The following is a 17459-nucleotide window of genomic DNA, read 5'->3' as shown; positions in this document are numbered from 1 at the left end:
TTTTATTTTAAAACCTATATTGTCTCTCAGTCAGTCGCAGACTACGATCTGCTTCAGGACAGAACCAATTTATCTCAAGGACCATCCAGCAGCATGAGAGTTTTAATAACCAGAAAGCACTGTTAACTCTCCCCTTCCCCCTTGTTCTGGGAACTTCTCTACAAGAAAAAAATAAAGGGGGCTTAATGTGCTACCCATAAAATATACATCCCAATCAATCAAGGAAATGCATAAGTATTGCACATGATGATCCAGAGACTGCCTAAAGATGAGGAAATGAGACTGAACCCGATAACTCAGTCTGACCAGTTCCAGCCTGCCCGCTTTCCAGCCTGCCTGCAGATGTGGGCACGGGCAGCTGCAGGGGCAAGAGCAGGGGCAGAGGCAGAAGCTAAGGAAGGAAAGAATGAAGGAAAGTACAGAGAGTATAACAGGATCAAACTGTACTTTAGTGCACGATATTACAGAACTGCAATCACAGAAGAGAAGGGGAATGTCTGGCAAAAACTCAGAAAAGTAGTGATGAGAGAGTGTGCAGTACGAAACCGGCAGACAGATTTCCTACGGACTTAATCTCCAGACTTCAGCTGACCTTAAAGTCAGGGCTTCAAAAGGGCAGCGAGGGAGAGTGAGGGTGGAAGGCTTAAACTTGGGGCCGGAGACAAAGGGATAGGGGAGGCTGAATCTGTGTATGATTTCTGAACACAGATGTAACACATTTGTAGTTAATCTATGTGGCTGCAGACTTACAGTTATGTTTGAAAACTTTCAAACATAGTTACATCTTCAGAGCGGACAGGGATTTACTGCTGTGGCTGCACTTGGAGGATGACCCTGCCCCAGCAAAGCTCAACTCTTTTTCTCTCTGCATCCTTCAGAAAGACTCCTTGTGGAGTAGGTCCTCTAACAGGCCTTTTTCCTGATGAAGCGTTAACAGAGTTTGCCTCGACTGTGCACCACTAATAAATTGTTTTCAAACTCTGCTCTGGGAGATGAGAGTGGCTGACAGCCACTGTTGGACACAGGTCAGTTTCCTAGCACGGACCCATCTTTGGGGACCATTTAACACTGTGTTTCAGCTTTCAGCCTTAGAGCTCTTCCTCTAACCCCTACCCCAGTGGCCGGATAGCCTCCATACAGAGGGAGCTCAAAGAGCTCCACATAAAAGAGGCAGCCGGGTTCAGCTATTTAATCTCTCCCCGGGTGCAGAGACAGCCTGTAAGGCAGGGCAATGGGACAAGGAAGGGACAGAACCCATAGCTGGTGAGCACCAGATCGTGCAGCCAAAGCAGCGGGATTCAGAGCCCGCCAAGTCCCCGCCTTGTACCTGTGTCCCGGTGCCAGTGTGGGGTGCGGGAATTGCTCAGGAGACACACAGTCCCCAGTGGGGATTTCACACTGCATAGCCTCCATGGGGAGCAGAGCTGGCCCAGAGGTCACCAGCAGCTCCTCAGCCCCTCAAGCGGCTTCATATGAAAGATGGACAGACTGGGTGGGCAAAGCAGCAAGAGAAGCTGAGAGAAGCAGGAATGACAGCCAGGGTGGGCGAGAAGGGGAGTGGGAAGAGGGTCAGGAGGGAGAGGGTGCAGAAAGGCCCCCCCAGAGATGCAGAAATACAAAGGGGACAAAGGCCGTGGGTCTGGGTGAGGTTGCCACTGGGGGTCCCCTCACAGGGGGTCCCCACAGCTCAGTCCACACCAGAGTGGCCAGCAGCCCCTAGGATCACAGGAGAGGGTGGTGTCCCACTGGGGGACCGCAGGGACTCTGAGGGACACGTGTGGGGCCGGGTGCTTGGCTGCACATTCGCGCAAAAAAAAAGAGCGGGGTCGGGGGGGAGGAGGCAGAGAGGGAGGCCCGGGGGGCGGCGCAGGGTGCCCGCGGGGCACCGCGGAGGGAGTGGGCCGGCAGGCGGGAAGGGTGCGTGTGTGCACCCTGTGGGGTCGGGCCGGGCCGGGCCGGGCCGGGCATGAGCCCGCGGGCGCGGCGGGGCGCAGGTGGGTCCCTCCGCCTCGCTCGGCTCTACCTGCCATGGCGGGGGAGGCCGCCTCTCGTCCCCCTTCTTCCCCTCCCGCGTCCCCCCGAGCCAGCCCCCGCCCCGCCTGGGTGCCGTGTTTGTTTGTTGGTTCTTCCGTGCTGCCGATGTCTTGGGGGGCTGAGGAGGAGGAGGAGGAGGGCGGGGAGGGGGAGGGGACTGGGGCTTGGGAGACGGCGGCTCCTCGGCCTCTCTTATTGCCGCTGAGTTGCGCTCCTCTTCCTCAGGCTGCGAGCAGGAGCCGCCCGGGCGCTTCCCGTTCCCCGGCCGGCCGAGCGTCCCCGCGGCGGCAGCGCGCTCGCTCGCTTCCCGCCGGGGCAGGTGAGTGCGGGGCGCCGGGCACGGCTGGGCACCGCCGCCGGGCACCGCTGGGCACCACCGCCGGGCACCACCTCTGGGCACGGCCGGGCACGGCCGGGCACTACCGCCGGGCACCGCCGCGCCGGGGCTGCCGGGCTCCCGGCCGCGCCGCAGCGGGAGAGCGGGTCAGGCTGGGGGGGGACGCAGTTTGCCAAACTCCAGCTCCTGGCTGGTCCCCGCTCACGGCCGCTTTCCCTTCCTTCTCTCCTCTCCGCAGCGCACCCCTCCCCGTCTCCCGGAGCCCGCCCCAGCAGAGTGCTCCCGAGGTGCCAGCAGCGGCGAGGATTTTTGTCTGTCCTGTTTGTGTGTTTGTTGGTTTTGTGTTGTTTTTTTTCCCCTCGTTTTCATTTGGCTTTCTAGTCTCGCTGGGAATGGCAGGGGCAGCGGCGCCCGGGGAAGGAACAAGTGCGGGCAAGGGGAGAGGGAGCCGGCGGTGAATGACAGGATGCGGGCGACCTGAGCCACGGAAAGAAACCAGCTTCCCCCGGCCCCCGGGACTGCCCTTGCGGACCGTGCTTTCTGCTCCTGACTCCGGCTGGCGGATTTAACACCTAGGAAGAGTTGTGCGTGGAGGGCATTTTTGTTTTGGGTTGTTTTTTGGTTTTTTGTGTTTTTTTTTTTCCTCCTTTCCCTGCTGTCGGAAGGGAAAATGGATTGGGGACTTCTCCTGCACTGTGCTGCCCTCACCTTCACCCTCGCCAGGGCTCTGCGAAGCGGTAAGTGTCACGGGGCGCGTCGGGTCTCAGCCTGAGCAGGCAGCTGCGGGCGGGGCTGGGCTCTGGGGCTGCCAGAGCGGGGCGGAGTGCTGGTGGGCGATGGGGCACGGCGGACGATGGGGCCGCTACCGAGCTGAGCCCGGCTGGGGGGAACTTTCTGCCGGAGGAGGGAGGTGGAGCGGTCCGCGCCCGAGGATCGCCCGCCTGGCATGGCCTTGCGACGTTATTTTCTGCTCTTTTGGGTTGTTGTATACAGCAGGCTGCTCGTTCTCGCTAGATCAGGACAGCCAATTATCTTAACAATGTTTCCTCCCATAGGCGATTAAATAAGTGTCGCCTTCGATATCTGAAAGATAATGAACCCTTTAAAGGGAAGGCTTTTTCTCCCCCCCTCCCTTTCTTTTTCCAAAGCGTAAGATCGTAGTATCTTACGTAGTATCGGAGTATCGTGCCTTTTACTAGCTGTGTGTGTACCTGCGGGTAGTCTTCAAACGGAGAGCTCTCTGGGCTACCCCTTTCCCAAGTCTGCAGTTTACGTGCAACTTGCACAGTGCCAAGAGAGAAGCTGAGCTTCTCTGTGAAGGCTCAAGTCTCCCTTCCAAGAGAGAAATCCTGTAGCAAATGACTGATGTAGCTAATGTACTATCAGGCAGCCCTTGAAAACACCACTAATTAAAAGCAGCGTGGTCCTCCTTCCCCGAACAATGCCAGGGCACCGTGAATATTTCACTGCATGATGCATTTTTAAAGACGGTCTAATTGTGGGACTGCTTGACGTTTAGCTCTCGCACACGAGTTTTCCTTTCCCGACGAATCCTGAGCAATCATTATCAACTAATTATCAAATATTTACTTTTGCCTGACTGCGTTTTCAATCAAAGTAATTAAAAGAAGAGCACACTCTCCACTTAGGCTGGTATATTGTTTTAATAAGGGACCACAAGTGGAGTGTCGTGGAAGAGAGAGTATTAAAATCGCGTGTTTTATGATGGAAGTTAATCTCTTTCCCAATGCGTTTTGAGGAGGCTGCTTAATTTAATCAGGACGAGCTGCCTCCTCCAGCGTGCGCCAAGCCCAGCTTGGGGATGCTCTGAGAGGTGCACTTTGCTCACCCCTCCAGCCCAGGTGAGGGGTACGGGCAGCTGCCTCCCTGGCTCCCGCATAAACCGGGGCTGCCCCTAGTCCTGCACCTTCTGAGGGGCAGGAGGAGGCACCCAGTGCTGCTGTTGATCATTTCTCCCCTTTCAAATGGGAGTAGGGCAGGTTGCTGGTCAGAAGCCTCCACCACAAGCGGTTAATGTGGTGGCCCTGCTGGAGTCACCAAGGCCATTAACCTCCTCTGTAACCTACCAGACCTAACTAATGCCACCTTCACCTACATGCAGTACTAGTGTCCGCTAAATTAATTCATTAACCTTATTTAGAACTAATGGTCCAAAGTCATTAGAAACTGCTCTTCTTAATCAAGTGTGAGAGAGATTGCGCAGAGCCAGGGAGTCTAGCAGACCGTATTATCTTATTACACTGTCACTTTCCCAGAAGTCGCAGATTAAGGAGCACTGGTGGTAGTGAGTCCACCGCAGCGTCCTCTGAAGTGACTCTGTCAAGTGACTGGAAGCAGCACTGCTTTATTTCAGGGATTTAACAGATGCCAGACTCTGCCATGTTGTTTGCAGGGCTGGAGTGGGCTTAATGAGACAGGATCACTTTCCGAGTGTGCTTACACAGGGAGGAAAAGGCAAGATTCCCTGAGAGCCCCATACAGCAGATTAGCAAAATCACCAGTGACAATTTTTGAGCTTTAAGCTGCAATGCCTTTTGTTCTGGTCAGAGGAAAACAGCCTGTTTTGCAAAAGCAAAGTGGAAATAAATAATAAGATAGCCTTTCCCAGCAACATGCTTAGCAATATCTGGGTTTTGACCATACAGCTGAGTATGTATCATACCCTTCCCTCCTAATTTATGGCAAACAATTTCTGTAGTGTAGCTTTATGCATTTTTGATGTGCACTTCCTCATTCATTTCCGTTTGACCTGTTTTTCCTACAGTAAAATCCCATACATTTATAAATTCACGCTGAGAGCAAGGAATGCCATTTTTCTTTCACAGGGAATGTATTAGATACAGCACTGCAGCCTGTACATACCATTATTGGGATGTAGTGATACGTAGTCTGGCTCTTTAGTGTGGACATTCTTCCTGTCTGAAGTTTACTGTCATATTTTATTGCTCAAAATCAAAAAAACAGTGTGTGAAGAAAGCTTTTCCTCCCTGAAGGTCTATAGAAAGAAATCCATAGCAGTAAAAAAGTGGTAACACAAACCTGCTCTGGACAGTAAAGTGAGTGACCGTGTAGGTTGGATTTCTTGTCCCTTTTTATTTTTCCTGTAAACCTTAATAATGCAACCCTGACAATGCTGGCCAAAGGAGCAAGATGCAGCACAGCACATTTCACAGTCACACTTGGTGATTCTGGAAACTTTTGCAACTATTTTGCTGCTAGAAATAAATCTTTGTTGGGGGGGGGGGGGGAGGAAGGGATGGAGGGGAGAGGAAAGGATGTTGTTCTGCTCCATTACTTTGATGCAGTCTCCAAGCATGAACAAACTTCCTTGAAGGAATAAATAGTGGATGATTTCTGCTTCACTAAAACCACTTTGTTCTCTGCTAGCCTGGGTTTGGAGACCACAGATAGTTTCAACCTGCCTAGATTTATGGACTGATAAAACAAAGGGAGGGTCTGCTGTGAATGAGCTTGGATCCACCAAGACAATCCCAGTGGTCACTGACACAGAGCAGGCTTATCCCATAGCTTGGCAGGGGGTCAAATGGCATCCTTTTAGGTCTCCTCCCAGCTTTCCTTAAAACTTCATACTTAAGAAGATTATACTTTTTAGAGGTAATTGAGTCTCAGACACCCTTCTGAGCCAGCGTTAACGCTGTTGTGAGGATGCAAGGTTTTGACACTGTAAGAGGCACTGTGAGCTTGGGGCAAGGGTACTGTTAGAAACAGGCTGTCTTCTGCTACCTGCTGCCTGTCCAGCCGCTGGACTTAAGGATGAGTTGGAGAGGCAGGCCTCTTTCCTTCGGTAAAATGCAGCAGAGATGACTCTGTGTTAAAGGCGTAGGGATGCGGGAAAAGTTTACTTGAAGAAGGCCGCGACCCCCACCCCCCCCGGCATATTCCCATGGCGATGGGCTGATTCGCCGCTGCCGGCCGCAACCGAGTGCTTGCCGGGAGGAACTGAAAAAAGGCCAATCTGTTTGCTTCCCCTTGCAGATAAGTGCGGCGACACGATCAAAATCTTAAACCCCGGGTACCTCACCTCTCCCGGCTACCCCCAGTCCTACCACCCCAGCCAGAAGTGCGAGTGGCTGATCCAGGCGCCCGAGCCCTACCAGCGGATCATGATCAACTTCAACCCCCACTTCGACCTGGAGGACCGCGACTGCAAGTAAGTGCGGGCGCGCGCGCGCTCCGGAGCGCCACGGCGCCACCTGCCGGCGCGCCGCCGCCCCGCGCGCCCCGCGCCGCGCTGGGCTCTAAAGAGTTGGAAAAGATCTTGGCAACTTCTTTGAGCTTTGTAGGAGGTTTGAGTTCCGCCCGCCTGATGGGAGAGGCAAGCGGATGACGGTGCTGCTGCGCGTTACCGGGCTGCGGTTGGGGGAGGCACCGTTGCGCGTTCGTTGGGCTGCTGGCCTCTTTGAGCGAGCCTCCAGGGCTGTAAAAAATAGTTCCCTTCTGTTTCGTATCCTCGCAGCTACAAACAGCCTATGGCAGAAACAGACAATTTATAAATTGCCAAAGCCTCTTAACGTGGAGTTAGTCTGGCATTTACTCTCGCCCATTAAGGGGGCAGTGGACCGCAGGACTGATAGTCGTATTTCCCCCTTTCACTCTTTTCTGCTCATTTATAGCCAATAGCTCTTCTTCCCCCACCCCTCCTGCTCTGCTGTAGTGCCCCAAGAGGAGGAAGGGGACAGCTGAGGCTCCCCTCATTCCCTTCAACCACCTATTTCCAAGAATGAGGATGGGACTCGGAGCCTCCCAGGAGCTGTTTTCCACTTTTCCCCACGTCTGTAAACCGCATAGCTTGCACAAGGCAACACATGGTCAGATCGTTCCCCTCTTCAATGTGCCCTCTAAATTCAGCCTACTTGTTTCATGAAGAAAATATTTTAGTGATTCATTATTTAAAAATTTATTGAGTACCATGGATTTTTCATCCCCTTCTGACAACTGCAAGAGAGAGTTATTGTTCATTAATGCTACCAGTCAAGGTTTTCTCTGCATGTCAGAAAGAGATTAAACTCAATAGCTGTTGTGTTTGCCATTTCATGGAAGTATTCGGGATTTTACAGGTTTTGGTCCTGTAAAGTGATGCTCAGCTTTGTCAGGAGTGGTTGTAACAGACCATGTGGTTAGAGTGTTGAACTGAAAGACAGCAACTGTACTCAAGCACTTAGTTTTTACCATGCACATCTTTGTTCCTATTATTTAATAAATTGATTACTTAGATCGCAATTATTGATTTCCCTTAAAATGAAGTTCTGTAATGATGCAGTGTGGTGCTTAGTTGCTTTTTTGTTGTTTTTTCATAATCTCTTATACATCAGCATTTCAGTACCATTGTTCAGTGATAATGCAGGAAACCCTATGCTCATAAAACTAAACCGACTCTTTGTTAAAATGAGTTTTTACTGTGGTGTTGGAGCTGCAGCTCATATTCGCACCATATGTTCACACGCTGACTTCCCATTCTTTAATTTTTAATTTGTTGTATTGAGGCAATGATTCACTTCCCAGTGTTTTCTTGATACAGTTTTGCTTTCGTTCTGTGGGACAGTGCTAATGCTTTAAAATGTTTGTCTGTCTATGTCTCTTAGGTAGAGATTAGGAAATTAAATGAAGCATATTTCAGTGTCAAATCCTTCTTATTCCTTGCTAGAATACATGTTTTTCCAAGACTGTAAAACCAACATGGTCTTTGACAGCAGTAAAGTGGTGTACAGGATACAATTATTTGAAGAACAAGTAATCTTTGTGGCATAGTGTTGTGCTAAACAGTGATAGACTGAGCTGAACGGGGTCCAGGGAAGGGATTGACTCCCTCCCGCCATCACTCCCTTCTCAATATTCATTGTCTACTCTCTCCCCTGCATTATTTCTCTGAAAGGGGGCCCAGTGCAGTAATGCGATGGTAGTGGGTGGAAGGAAGTCTCTAAACAGGGTTGCTTGCATTGTCTTTGCAGTGTGCTATGGTGATGACTTTACCGTTATTTAGTCTACGCTGAAATGCTAATCTTCTAGGCTATGCTAAATTACTCAGCTGCTACTTCACTTATATTTAAAATTGCTCCTTTTAACTTGAGAGGGATTGCATTTGTGCCAAAAAAATTAGGACCAGAATAATAGAAAATTATTTCAGCAACAGGAACTCGTCAACAACCTCTGTGGTTTGAAATTTCAGTGTCTACTTACAAAATTCATATTCCTTGTACCAAATATTGGGTACAACAGGAGATTAATACAATAAAACATATCACAAGATTTTTTGGTTTTGCAACTAAGTACATTTTGATTTCCTAATATACTTAGCTTATTAGTAACTCGGTCTGCAGTCTAGAAATGTGCAATTTAGGTTACACTCTAGTTTATTGAAAGGTTTAGCACTGGAAATTAATAAGCACTTAAATATGAAATGCAGATAGAAAATGAGAGATAGGGGAATTCATGTCTGAGAAAAAAAAATGCCCCATACAATTAGAGTAGACTAGAGGAGAAGATTAGCTTGCTGGCCTAGCTCCCAAAATCCTCTTTACAATGCTGTTCATTGCATCTCAGACCTTAGTTAGTGTTGAAAACAACTTTAATAACAAGGACCCCCCTGAGCCCAGGGAGGGAAACAATGTGACTTTGGAAAGGTTACCTTCTTGTTCTGTAGTGTCAACAAGAAAATCGAGAGACCTTATCTAACTTTTAAAAATACTACTCTATATAGAGGGCTAGATGTATTGAAATGTAAAACTGGTGAAAGGTTGATTCTCTGAGGAGAATCAAAAGCAGCAAATCTAAGTATTAGCTGTACTGAAGCTGTTCCCAGTTAGTCTCTTTGTATGTTAGGGTTTGGAATTAATTTAAAAAATATGCCCTTGATTTACCTACTTATTATGCTATGCTTTAATGAATAAGTATTTCTCAAATGACTCCTAATAAAATTCATGTATGTGTGATTTTCTGACAATCAGAACTGTTTGAGTTGTTTTACATTTCAAGCAAACATGGTGAAAATTCCTGTTTCTCTGGAGGCATTCCAAAGGACTCAACTTTCACAGTTTTGAAGAATAAAGATACGCAAATAATTAAAAATCTGTTCACACAAGCTAGGTTCATCTAATAAAAAATCCAGCCAGAACTACTGAACCAGCATAATGGAAATCCTGGGTCTCGACGGGAAGTATACAATCATGTCAACCACAGATTGTTATCAAGGACATACATAATGAAAAAATACACAGTCTCTTTTTAACTTTTAACTTTAATGAGTGTTATGCCTCCTTTTCAGGAGCCCAAGAAACAGAAACTATGGTTGTACTTTAAGAGAAAATAGTTTCTGTTTGCTGTTTTGCCTTTTCTCAAGCAAGCCCAAATAATAGCCATGCATTTTTGGAGTCAGGAACATGGTTAAAATGAATAGAAGAGACAAAACATATGGCTACATATTAGTTAAAATGCTCCAGTGTTTGTTGCATGTGGTAAATGCTTTTCAGCACTTTCTGCAAGCTGTACAAGTCTCGTGTTGCTGAAGTATCCTACTGTGTAAATGTAGCCATCTTGAATCTAGTAAAACTTTATACCTAGATAATAAACAAGAATGTCACTGATACAGTACTTTGAATTTATGGAACTTTTCCGGTTTCCCAGCAATGCACACTATCAGCATGATAATTTATAATGGTTTGTGACAAATGTTGCTGAGCAAAGAGGTGTGTGGTTACATTCAGATCAGATGTCATTATCTAGGGAGCAATAAAAATTTCACAGACACTAGGTTAAAAACATTAAGAAAATGAATGTGAAGCTTCAGAAGAAAGGGGCTTTAGAAAGGTGGAGGGTTGGGTAGAGAAAGCCCAATAGTGGTTTCCTTACTGACAAATTATTGACTTCGTTGCCAGACTTGACTGCGTTGTTTTACAACGTTTTCATAGATATACCACACAGCACAATTGTTTTATTTGCCATCATTTATAGTAGTAGAGAGTAAATATCAGCCTTGGTTGACAACTATGGAGTATACGCACAATGCTGTCAAATCACTTGGAATGGAAAAATTACCCATTTTGGAAACATTTGAGTTGTAGAAGGAGAGATGTCATAGATAATTATTCTTTATATTGCATGTACCAGGGTTTAGTTTCACTGGTATTAGAGCTGTATAGAAACTGCAGTCACTTATAGAATACAGAGCAAAGAATACCCATGTTTGTTTATACAGAATAAAACAGCTCCTCCAGATCCTTGGGTAAGGAAGACAGCATAGCTATCCAGACCTGCAAGGTGAAACTGTAGCCCCACGGAACTCCTGTAGACCTTAATGACGTTAGAAATTCGTCCATCCATTTTATTTCTAAATAATGTCAATGGATTCATGCTGTAAGTCTGTAGGTATAACAAACTGAGGCCGGTAAAATAAACAGGAGCAAGGCAAGCCACGGCTCCGCCTTTCTTTAGTTCCTGCAAAGGGTAAGCTTTCCTTTGCTTTTGCCTAAATCCTGGTGCCTGTCCCTCTGTGCAGCGAGGCCTGCTTTGTGCTTCCTCGCGCAGAGGCGGTGCGAGCCCGCTGCCTCGAGTCACGGGGCTCGGAGTGCGGGTGTCCTAGCTGCCCGCCTCGCGGAGACCCGCCCGTGGCGGACGTCGCTGGGCCGCCCATCCGGCCTCGCCTGTCGGAAGGCTCCCGTGAAGGGCTGCGCGCACGTAGCCGCTTTCTGGCTGCCCAGAGGTGCGGCCCAGACTCCGGCCTTAGCAGCCCTGACCTGCTTCCCCGAAACTGCAACAGGGACATCTCGGGTGTAATGGAGGGTCTGGGCCCAGTGCAGCCTCCTTATCACTGAAAGCGATGGGAATTTTGCCCTCCGCTTCCACAGAGCTGTCGGCTGTTATTCTTTAAGGCTGTGAGGAAGGGTGCAGCACAGGCCCTGTAGGACTGTTCTATGACTGTATCAGTCGTTTTGGTGGCAAATGTCAGTCAGAGCTTCCTAATTCCCTCTCCCTCTGCTGCTGCTGGGCCCCTCCACTCCTCTGGGCAGCAGCGTCGGGCTTTTAGCGATTCGCCTGGGGACGAGGTACCCAAGAGCGGCGGGCGTGCCCCCTCCTCGCCTGCTGAGGGCAGCTGGAGAAGCGCCCACGCTCCCATGTTTGTCCTGATTTGAGTTCACTAAATCCCCCAGCCCACACACTTTGAGCCTGGGTGCACTTCAAGGGCATTTCTCTACTTTATATAAAGCACACAGATGGCTTTCTGAGGGACCGTGCTGCTAGTAAGTAGACTCCAGACACCTCTGCTGGTGACCATTGCTATTTGATACCCTCTGGAAGCTACAGTAAACCATGCCAAGGAAAGGAGTGAGCCCAGAGCCTGCGCAGGATCGGGGAAGCAAAAAACCCCACTTGTTGTAGTAGACATGGAGCATGTTATCGCACAGACACACACCTTTTCTGAACTTAAAGGTTCTGGATCATGAAAGTATATACAAGTACATGCTATAGGACTCGGCATATATTTGCATACAAGTATCAGATGCAACTATCTAAAGATAATGCTGTTATTTTATTGTGCTTTAGAGACTAAATAAGTGTTGAAAGAAGTTGGAAATTATATTGTTTTTCTGATTCCACAGTGTCATAAACTGACTCTTCCGTTGTTTATCCAAGCAGTTAACTCTTGTGAAAGTCTTTATGGTCAAACTGTTTAATAATTCTTTTAGAGTAGCGGTTTGGGTTTGAGTTTTCTTAGGAAAAGGTATTAGGGAAACCATGACTAAACTGCCTGGTCATAGCTGGAGATTCTGTGCTTGCCTGCGTTGGGGGCTGAGGTGCTGGATGCAGAGCCTGGTTTTCCACTCTGTGTGTATGGGTGCATTCCCTGGCACAGTAGAGCCTTGAGTTGGGTTTCTGTACAGTAGCGCACTAAAATTATAATAACAATCATATGTAAGTGCTTCTATTAATCCAGACAGTTAAGTGAACTGTGGGGAGAATTCCGTCTTGATGTGCTACAACCAGATGCCCTTCAGACAGAAAAGCTGAGGGTCATATTTGGATTCCCATGAGCCTAATCCTTCACCATTTCTGTGGACAGAGATAGACAAATTCAGAACAGAGGGCTGTCCTTTCTAAATTGAAATCCAGCGTCATTTGCATTAGTCCCATGAAACACTCAGTATGTTTTCAGTCAACTCCACCCTGCTCTCCTCTCCTCCCTCCTTTTCTGTGCTAATATAATTAATACAAAAACCTATGTGTTGCTGAAAATTAGTTTCTTAATTATAGCTCATTGAAAGCTATAACATTGGATCATAACTTGATAATTATGATTGATAGAGAGATTTTTATACAGCTGGTGTAAAACCAAATTCAATTATTTTCTTTTGTAGTATTTCCAAAGAATGAAATTATGTCTGAAAACAGGATATACATGCACTCACATGTATGTGTCTAGATTTCTATATCACACAGAACTACTGGGATATAGGCATACATGTTACATGCACCTCTTTAAGACTGTGCATATATACACACATTTATGCATATAGTAGATTTCTTAGTTTATGTAGAAGTTCCTAAAGTAAATCTACTAATTAAAGCGCTAATACCCATCTTAAGGCTGATAATTAGGTATAAAGAGAAAAAGAGACAGGATTAGTGTTCAGATCATGTTCCAAATGCCTCTTAATTGGGTGTTTGTAATCAATCCTGATTGCAAGAGGCAATGGTTTGGCAGAATAAAGAATGGAAAAGCCTTAGCACTACTATTTTCCTGTTAGTTGATTTGGCCATAGTATTTAGGTCAGGATCCAGTGTCAAACAAGGTAATTTTGTCAGCCTTAGCGATCCTCATAAAACATATAAAAATCTTTTCTAATGATATTTTTTCAAGCTAAAAACTCTCTCAAGCTAGAGAGTTATTTCTACCCAGAATCTTAAAAAGTGTTTTCAAGTTAACCACAGAAAAGACTTCGTTGTCCTGGCCTCCATCCACTGCTGACTTCTGAAATCAGGTCTGAGTTCACTGTTGGTCTTTCATTGCATTGACCTTGGTACTTTTCTCACCAAGCCACAGTTTTCCATCACAAAACCACACAGCTTGGTATAATGATTATTTCTTTATCCCAAGTAACCAAACAATTTTTTAAACAGGGTGACAGATTTCCCTCTTGCACTGTGGGAAGCAAGCACCTGGCCATTTCCAAATAGAGTTTTAATGAACTTCCTGAAGCAGATTTGAGAGAAGTTTAATAAGTCACCTGCCAACTTTTGGAGAGCATAGGTCATTTGTTTTTCTGTAGGAATTCACAAAAATGTGAGAGTAACCCCCTTCCCAAGTCTTAAACTTCCATGGAGGAAATTGATTTTCATGTGTAATATCAAAGCTTTTTAAAAATGTAACCTAAAAAAATCACATTTCTGATTTTTTCTCACACATAAGGTACTATGAAACTCTGGTCCACAAAGCTGGGTTGTGAACTGTGTGAGCTTTATAATAATTCATTTAAACAGAAAAGGATTGTGCATATTTAGATGCATCTTGCATGTTAATAGCATTACAAGTATTTTATGTAATGCTATAAACCAAAGAATTAGGTGGCTCAGAAGGACCATTGACAAAATATCTCCATATGTGGAAGAGACACGTGTTTGACGTGCTGATTTCTTCCAGAAGAAACTATGCACATCCCAGAAGCACAATAACCTGCTGTTCTACAGGAGAAACTGGGCGGTTGTCTGCTCCCTTCCATGCTGATGTGGAGCTGCAGTGGCCACATGCCCCATGTCTCCCCTAAATACAGACCAGCCAAGCCTCACAGTGAATGAGAGCCTGGGTTGATCCCTTCCTTACGCTCCCAGCAGCTTGGGCTCCACTGCACATTTGCACCGTGGGCTGCTCCGTGCCCCCATGTGAAGACACAGTCCATCAGAGCTGTGGGGTGGGAGAGGGCTTGGAGCACCCCACTGCAGGGCAGGCACACGCTGCACTCACAGCTCAGCCCTGCGCTGGGGCCATGCCCCACTGCTTTTCATGTTGGAAAAGAAGATACAGGTAGTCCCTTTTCTTTTTTTTTTTTTTTACAACATTCCTTCTTAAGTTAGAAGCTGGTAACCTAAAGAAAAATGGAGTTCTGTTCACACCCATGTGATTATTCTGCCTCAGGCTTTGAGAAATGCTCCCTCACAGCCAAAGTTTTGCTCATCTTACGCACATAAACAGTCCTGCTGAAGTCAATGAAAACAACAGACTCACTTGTGCAGATAATAGCTAGGACATACATCTATGGCACTACACAAATGAATAGTTACTTTTTATAACAATAGATTTCAGATGCTTGCAGAGTAATTTACGATACAGTAGAAAATTCAGCTTCGTTCTTTTTTGTCCCCTCAATTCATAAATCACGATAAATAAGTTATCATTTCTCCGCCTGAATCTTAGCTCATAATAGTGAAGGTTTGGGACAAGTTGCTAAGTGCAAGGGTAAGAACCAAAGTTTGCCTTTTTTTAGGATCTTGTGCCAATCTGTCATTAAGCCAGACAACTTCTACCGACTTTCCTCTCATGTATTCATCTGTAACAAGGGAAGCAGATCAGCAATTTAGAAAAGCTTTAGCTTGATCACCATGCAGAAACGTAGGCTATGCTGCCTATTTCCATAGCGATCATTCTACTTTGCCAGATGCAAAATGCGAGGCTTACATCCCTCATGCTAAAAACCCTTCTTAGAGGAAATCCTAGGCTGTCGCTCCGTTTGAGTAGCTTTAGTTAAGTCTGGAAAAATATGCAAAGGTAGCTCTTAAATAAAAGCTCTTTTTTTCTGTTTCACAGCCATCTCCATAATCTGTGTTGGAGACAGAGGCATAAGATGTATTAACATGGCAGGTATATGTTCTGATTGCTGAGTGTTTTTTGACATTCCCACAAAACCCCTGAGAGTTTGTGTCACAATTCTATAAACTTTATCTATTTGTATATTCATATCTGGGCTTAAATCCAAAACTTCTTTACATGCATTTATAGCAGACAATTTAAGTTCATCTCCTTGTATTTCAGATGGCAAGCAGTTAAAGCAGGTACACATTTTGACCACTCTACATAGTCTAACATTCTAATACATTTCAAAAATTTTCTGTTGTGCTTCAATAGCACATACGCTATATAATGTAGGTATATAAAATTGATACAGGACCACATTGAGCTGCGAAGCAAGCAAAGACAGCTCCACTGATGCCAATAGTGTTGCACCAATAGCTCAAGCACAAAATACCATAAGCATATCGTATTATGTTCCTTACTGGTCTCCATTTTCATTTCTCCTCCACAGCTATACTAGATGATGGCCTTCAAACAGTATAATAGTCTTCTTTATCTCATTTCTCTGACATCATTTTCAAGTTCCTTATTACTCTTGAACAGTGTAGCTAATAGTGCTTCTCATTCTTTCCATCATAGCATGTCATTATTCAAAAAGCCAGTGCTCTTCAGCCTTTCCCACACAAATAGCTGTCCCTCAAAGTAAACTTAAAACTTTCTTCCAAGAGCCAGTCTCACATTTCCCAGGCAATTAGGCTTCCTCTACTGGCTATTACATTTTTACTTTGCACATTTTTACACTTTTTAATTAACCGTACCTGCGTAGTCCTTGAGACTTGAATCTTTGTCTTCTAAAGCCTAGTCTTGACACACCGATTTTTGTACTCATTTAATGATTTCAATTAAGGTTTTGTGTATAGTTAAAACAATTCAACACACACTGGGGAATACATGTATTCTAGTATAAAGATGTCTTATGTCAGTACTTTTGAAGAAATAAACATTGTTAGTGTCAGCTGTTTGTAGTGGGGATTGTACTGCTTTATCTATAATGCTTTCTAAGCTGGTATAGCTAAAATGGTTGTAAAAACAATGTATAGGTTTACTTCTGCGTTGCATAACTAGTCACAAATGCTAGTAGAGGTTTTTGGACACTGTATTAGCTAAATTTGTTAGCAAAAATTAATTAGATTGCCTTAATGGTTGCAAGTTGCAAATTGCAATATACACACATATCTCTCTCTCTCTATGTGCATATTGACCTCCTCATACTGACACGTCCATTTTCTCCCAGCTTTTCCTCTTCAACCAAAAGCTTAGGCAAAGTGTCTAAGCTAAGCAGTTCCTCTGCCTGATGTAACTTATGCGTTCCAGGAAGGTTTTTTTTGAACTTGCCTCAGTAGGCAGCTAGATAAATTACTGTGGTGTGACCTTCAAGCACCTCGCTTACTCCATGGAAATTGTCCATATGCACACTCTCGCCCCATGATATTCCATATGACGTGCAAGGTAGTTTATCCCTTTTCTTAGTTATTCCTCCTCCCACCCCTGACATTACAAAGTAAAAACATGCTCACAGGTGTAACCACAGCTCAGCTGATGCTCTGAAATCAAACTCTGAGTGCTCTGAAAATAAACGTCTGATCACCACGTAACTTTGGTATGTGCCCATATGCTCAGCATAGAAAGGAAAATATATCCTTCCTTGACACATCGCAGCTTCATCTCTTTCTCATCTGATAATTTTCCTTTAAAAATGTAAAGAAAGGAAGCTGTTTTTCATGGGCAATATTCTAATTTGTCCAAAGATCATTCTACTGAAGTGAGTGGAGCACCAGTGATTTATATCAGCTGAGTGAGGAGCTGATTACATTTCTACAGTTCCCTAGAAACTCTCAGAAGAAAGGCCAATATTGTAGCTAAAACAGCATTAACTCAGAGTGAAGTCAGTTAAAGTTTTGCCATTCAGCAAGATCAGGCTTCAGTACTCATGCAGGATGGGTAGGAGCTTGTTAAAAGTAGGTGGAATAAAGACCAAAGTCCTTTTGTCATGTGTACAAACCTTTCTTTCCACTAACATCTTTAAAGCAGCACACAGGAGTGGGTGCTAGGGCACTGTGGCTGTTTACAGTGCTAACGCTCTCAGACTGCTTGATCTTGGGCCAGTCAATCGCCATCTTTGTGCCTCAGTTTCCTTAGAGAGGATAGTATTTCTCTGGTTTGCAAATATCTGAGGATGCACTTCTTAGTGTTTGTGAAGTCCTTGGA

At 45.7% G+C, this 17459-nt stretch overlaps 1 protein-coding gene across 1 annotated transcript in view; it reads left to right on the top strand.

Moving 5' to 3' along the window:
* Positions 1-1639: 1639 nt before the first annotated feature.
* NRP1 (neuropilin 1) overlaps positions 1640-17459 on the top strand; it is a gene marked incomplete at its 3' end in the record, with an annotated part of 111412 nt that continues 95592 nt past the window's right edge. The window contains exons 1-2 of the mRNA XM_082014725.1: positions 1640-3108; positions 6389-6563. Coding sequence (XP_081870851.1) covers positions 3042-3108; positions 6389-6563 — 242 coding nt within the window. The 5' untranslated portion in view covers positions 1640-3041. The remainder of the gene's footprint in view (positions 3109-6388; positions 6564-17459) is intronic.

The sequence above is a fragment of the Phaethon aethereus genome (assembly GCF_964289735.1).
Source record: "Phaethon aethereus genome assembly, chromosome: 2".
NCBI lineage: Eukaryota > Metazoa > Chordata > Aves > Phaethontiformes > Phaethontidae > Phaethon > Phaethon aethereus.
This window is presented reverse-complemented; position numbering and strand designations above follow the sequence as displayed.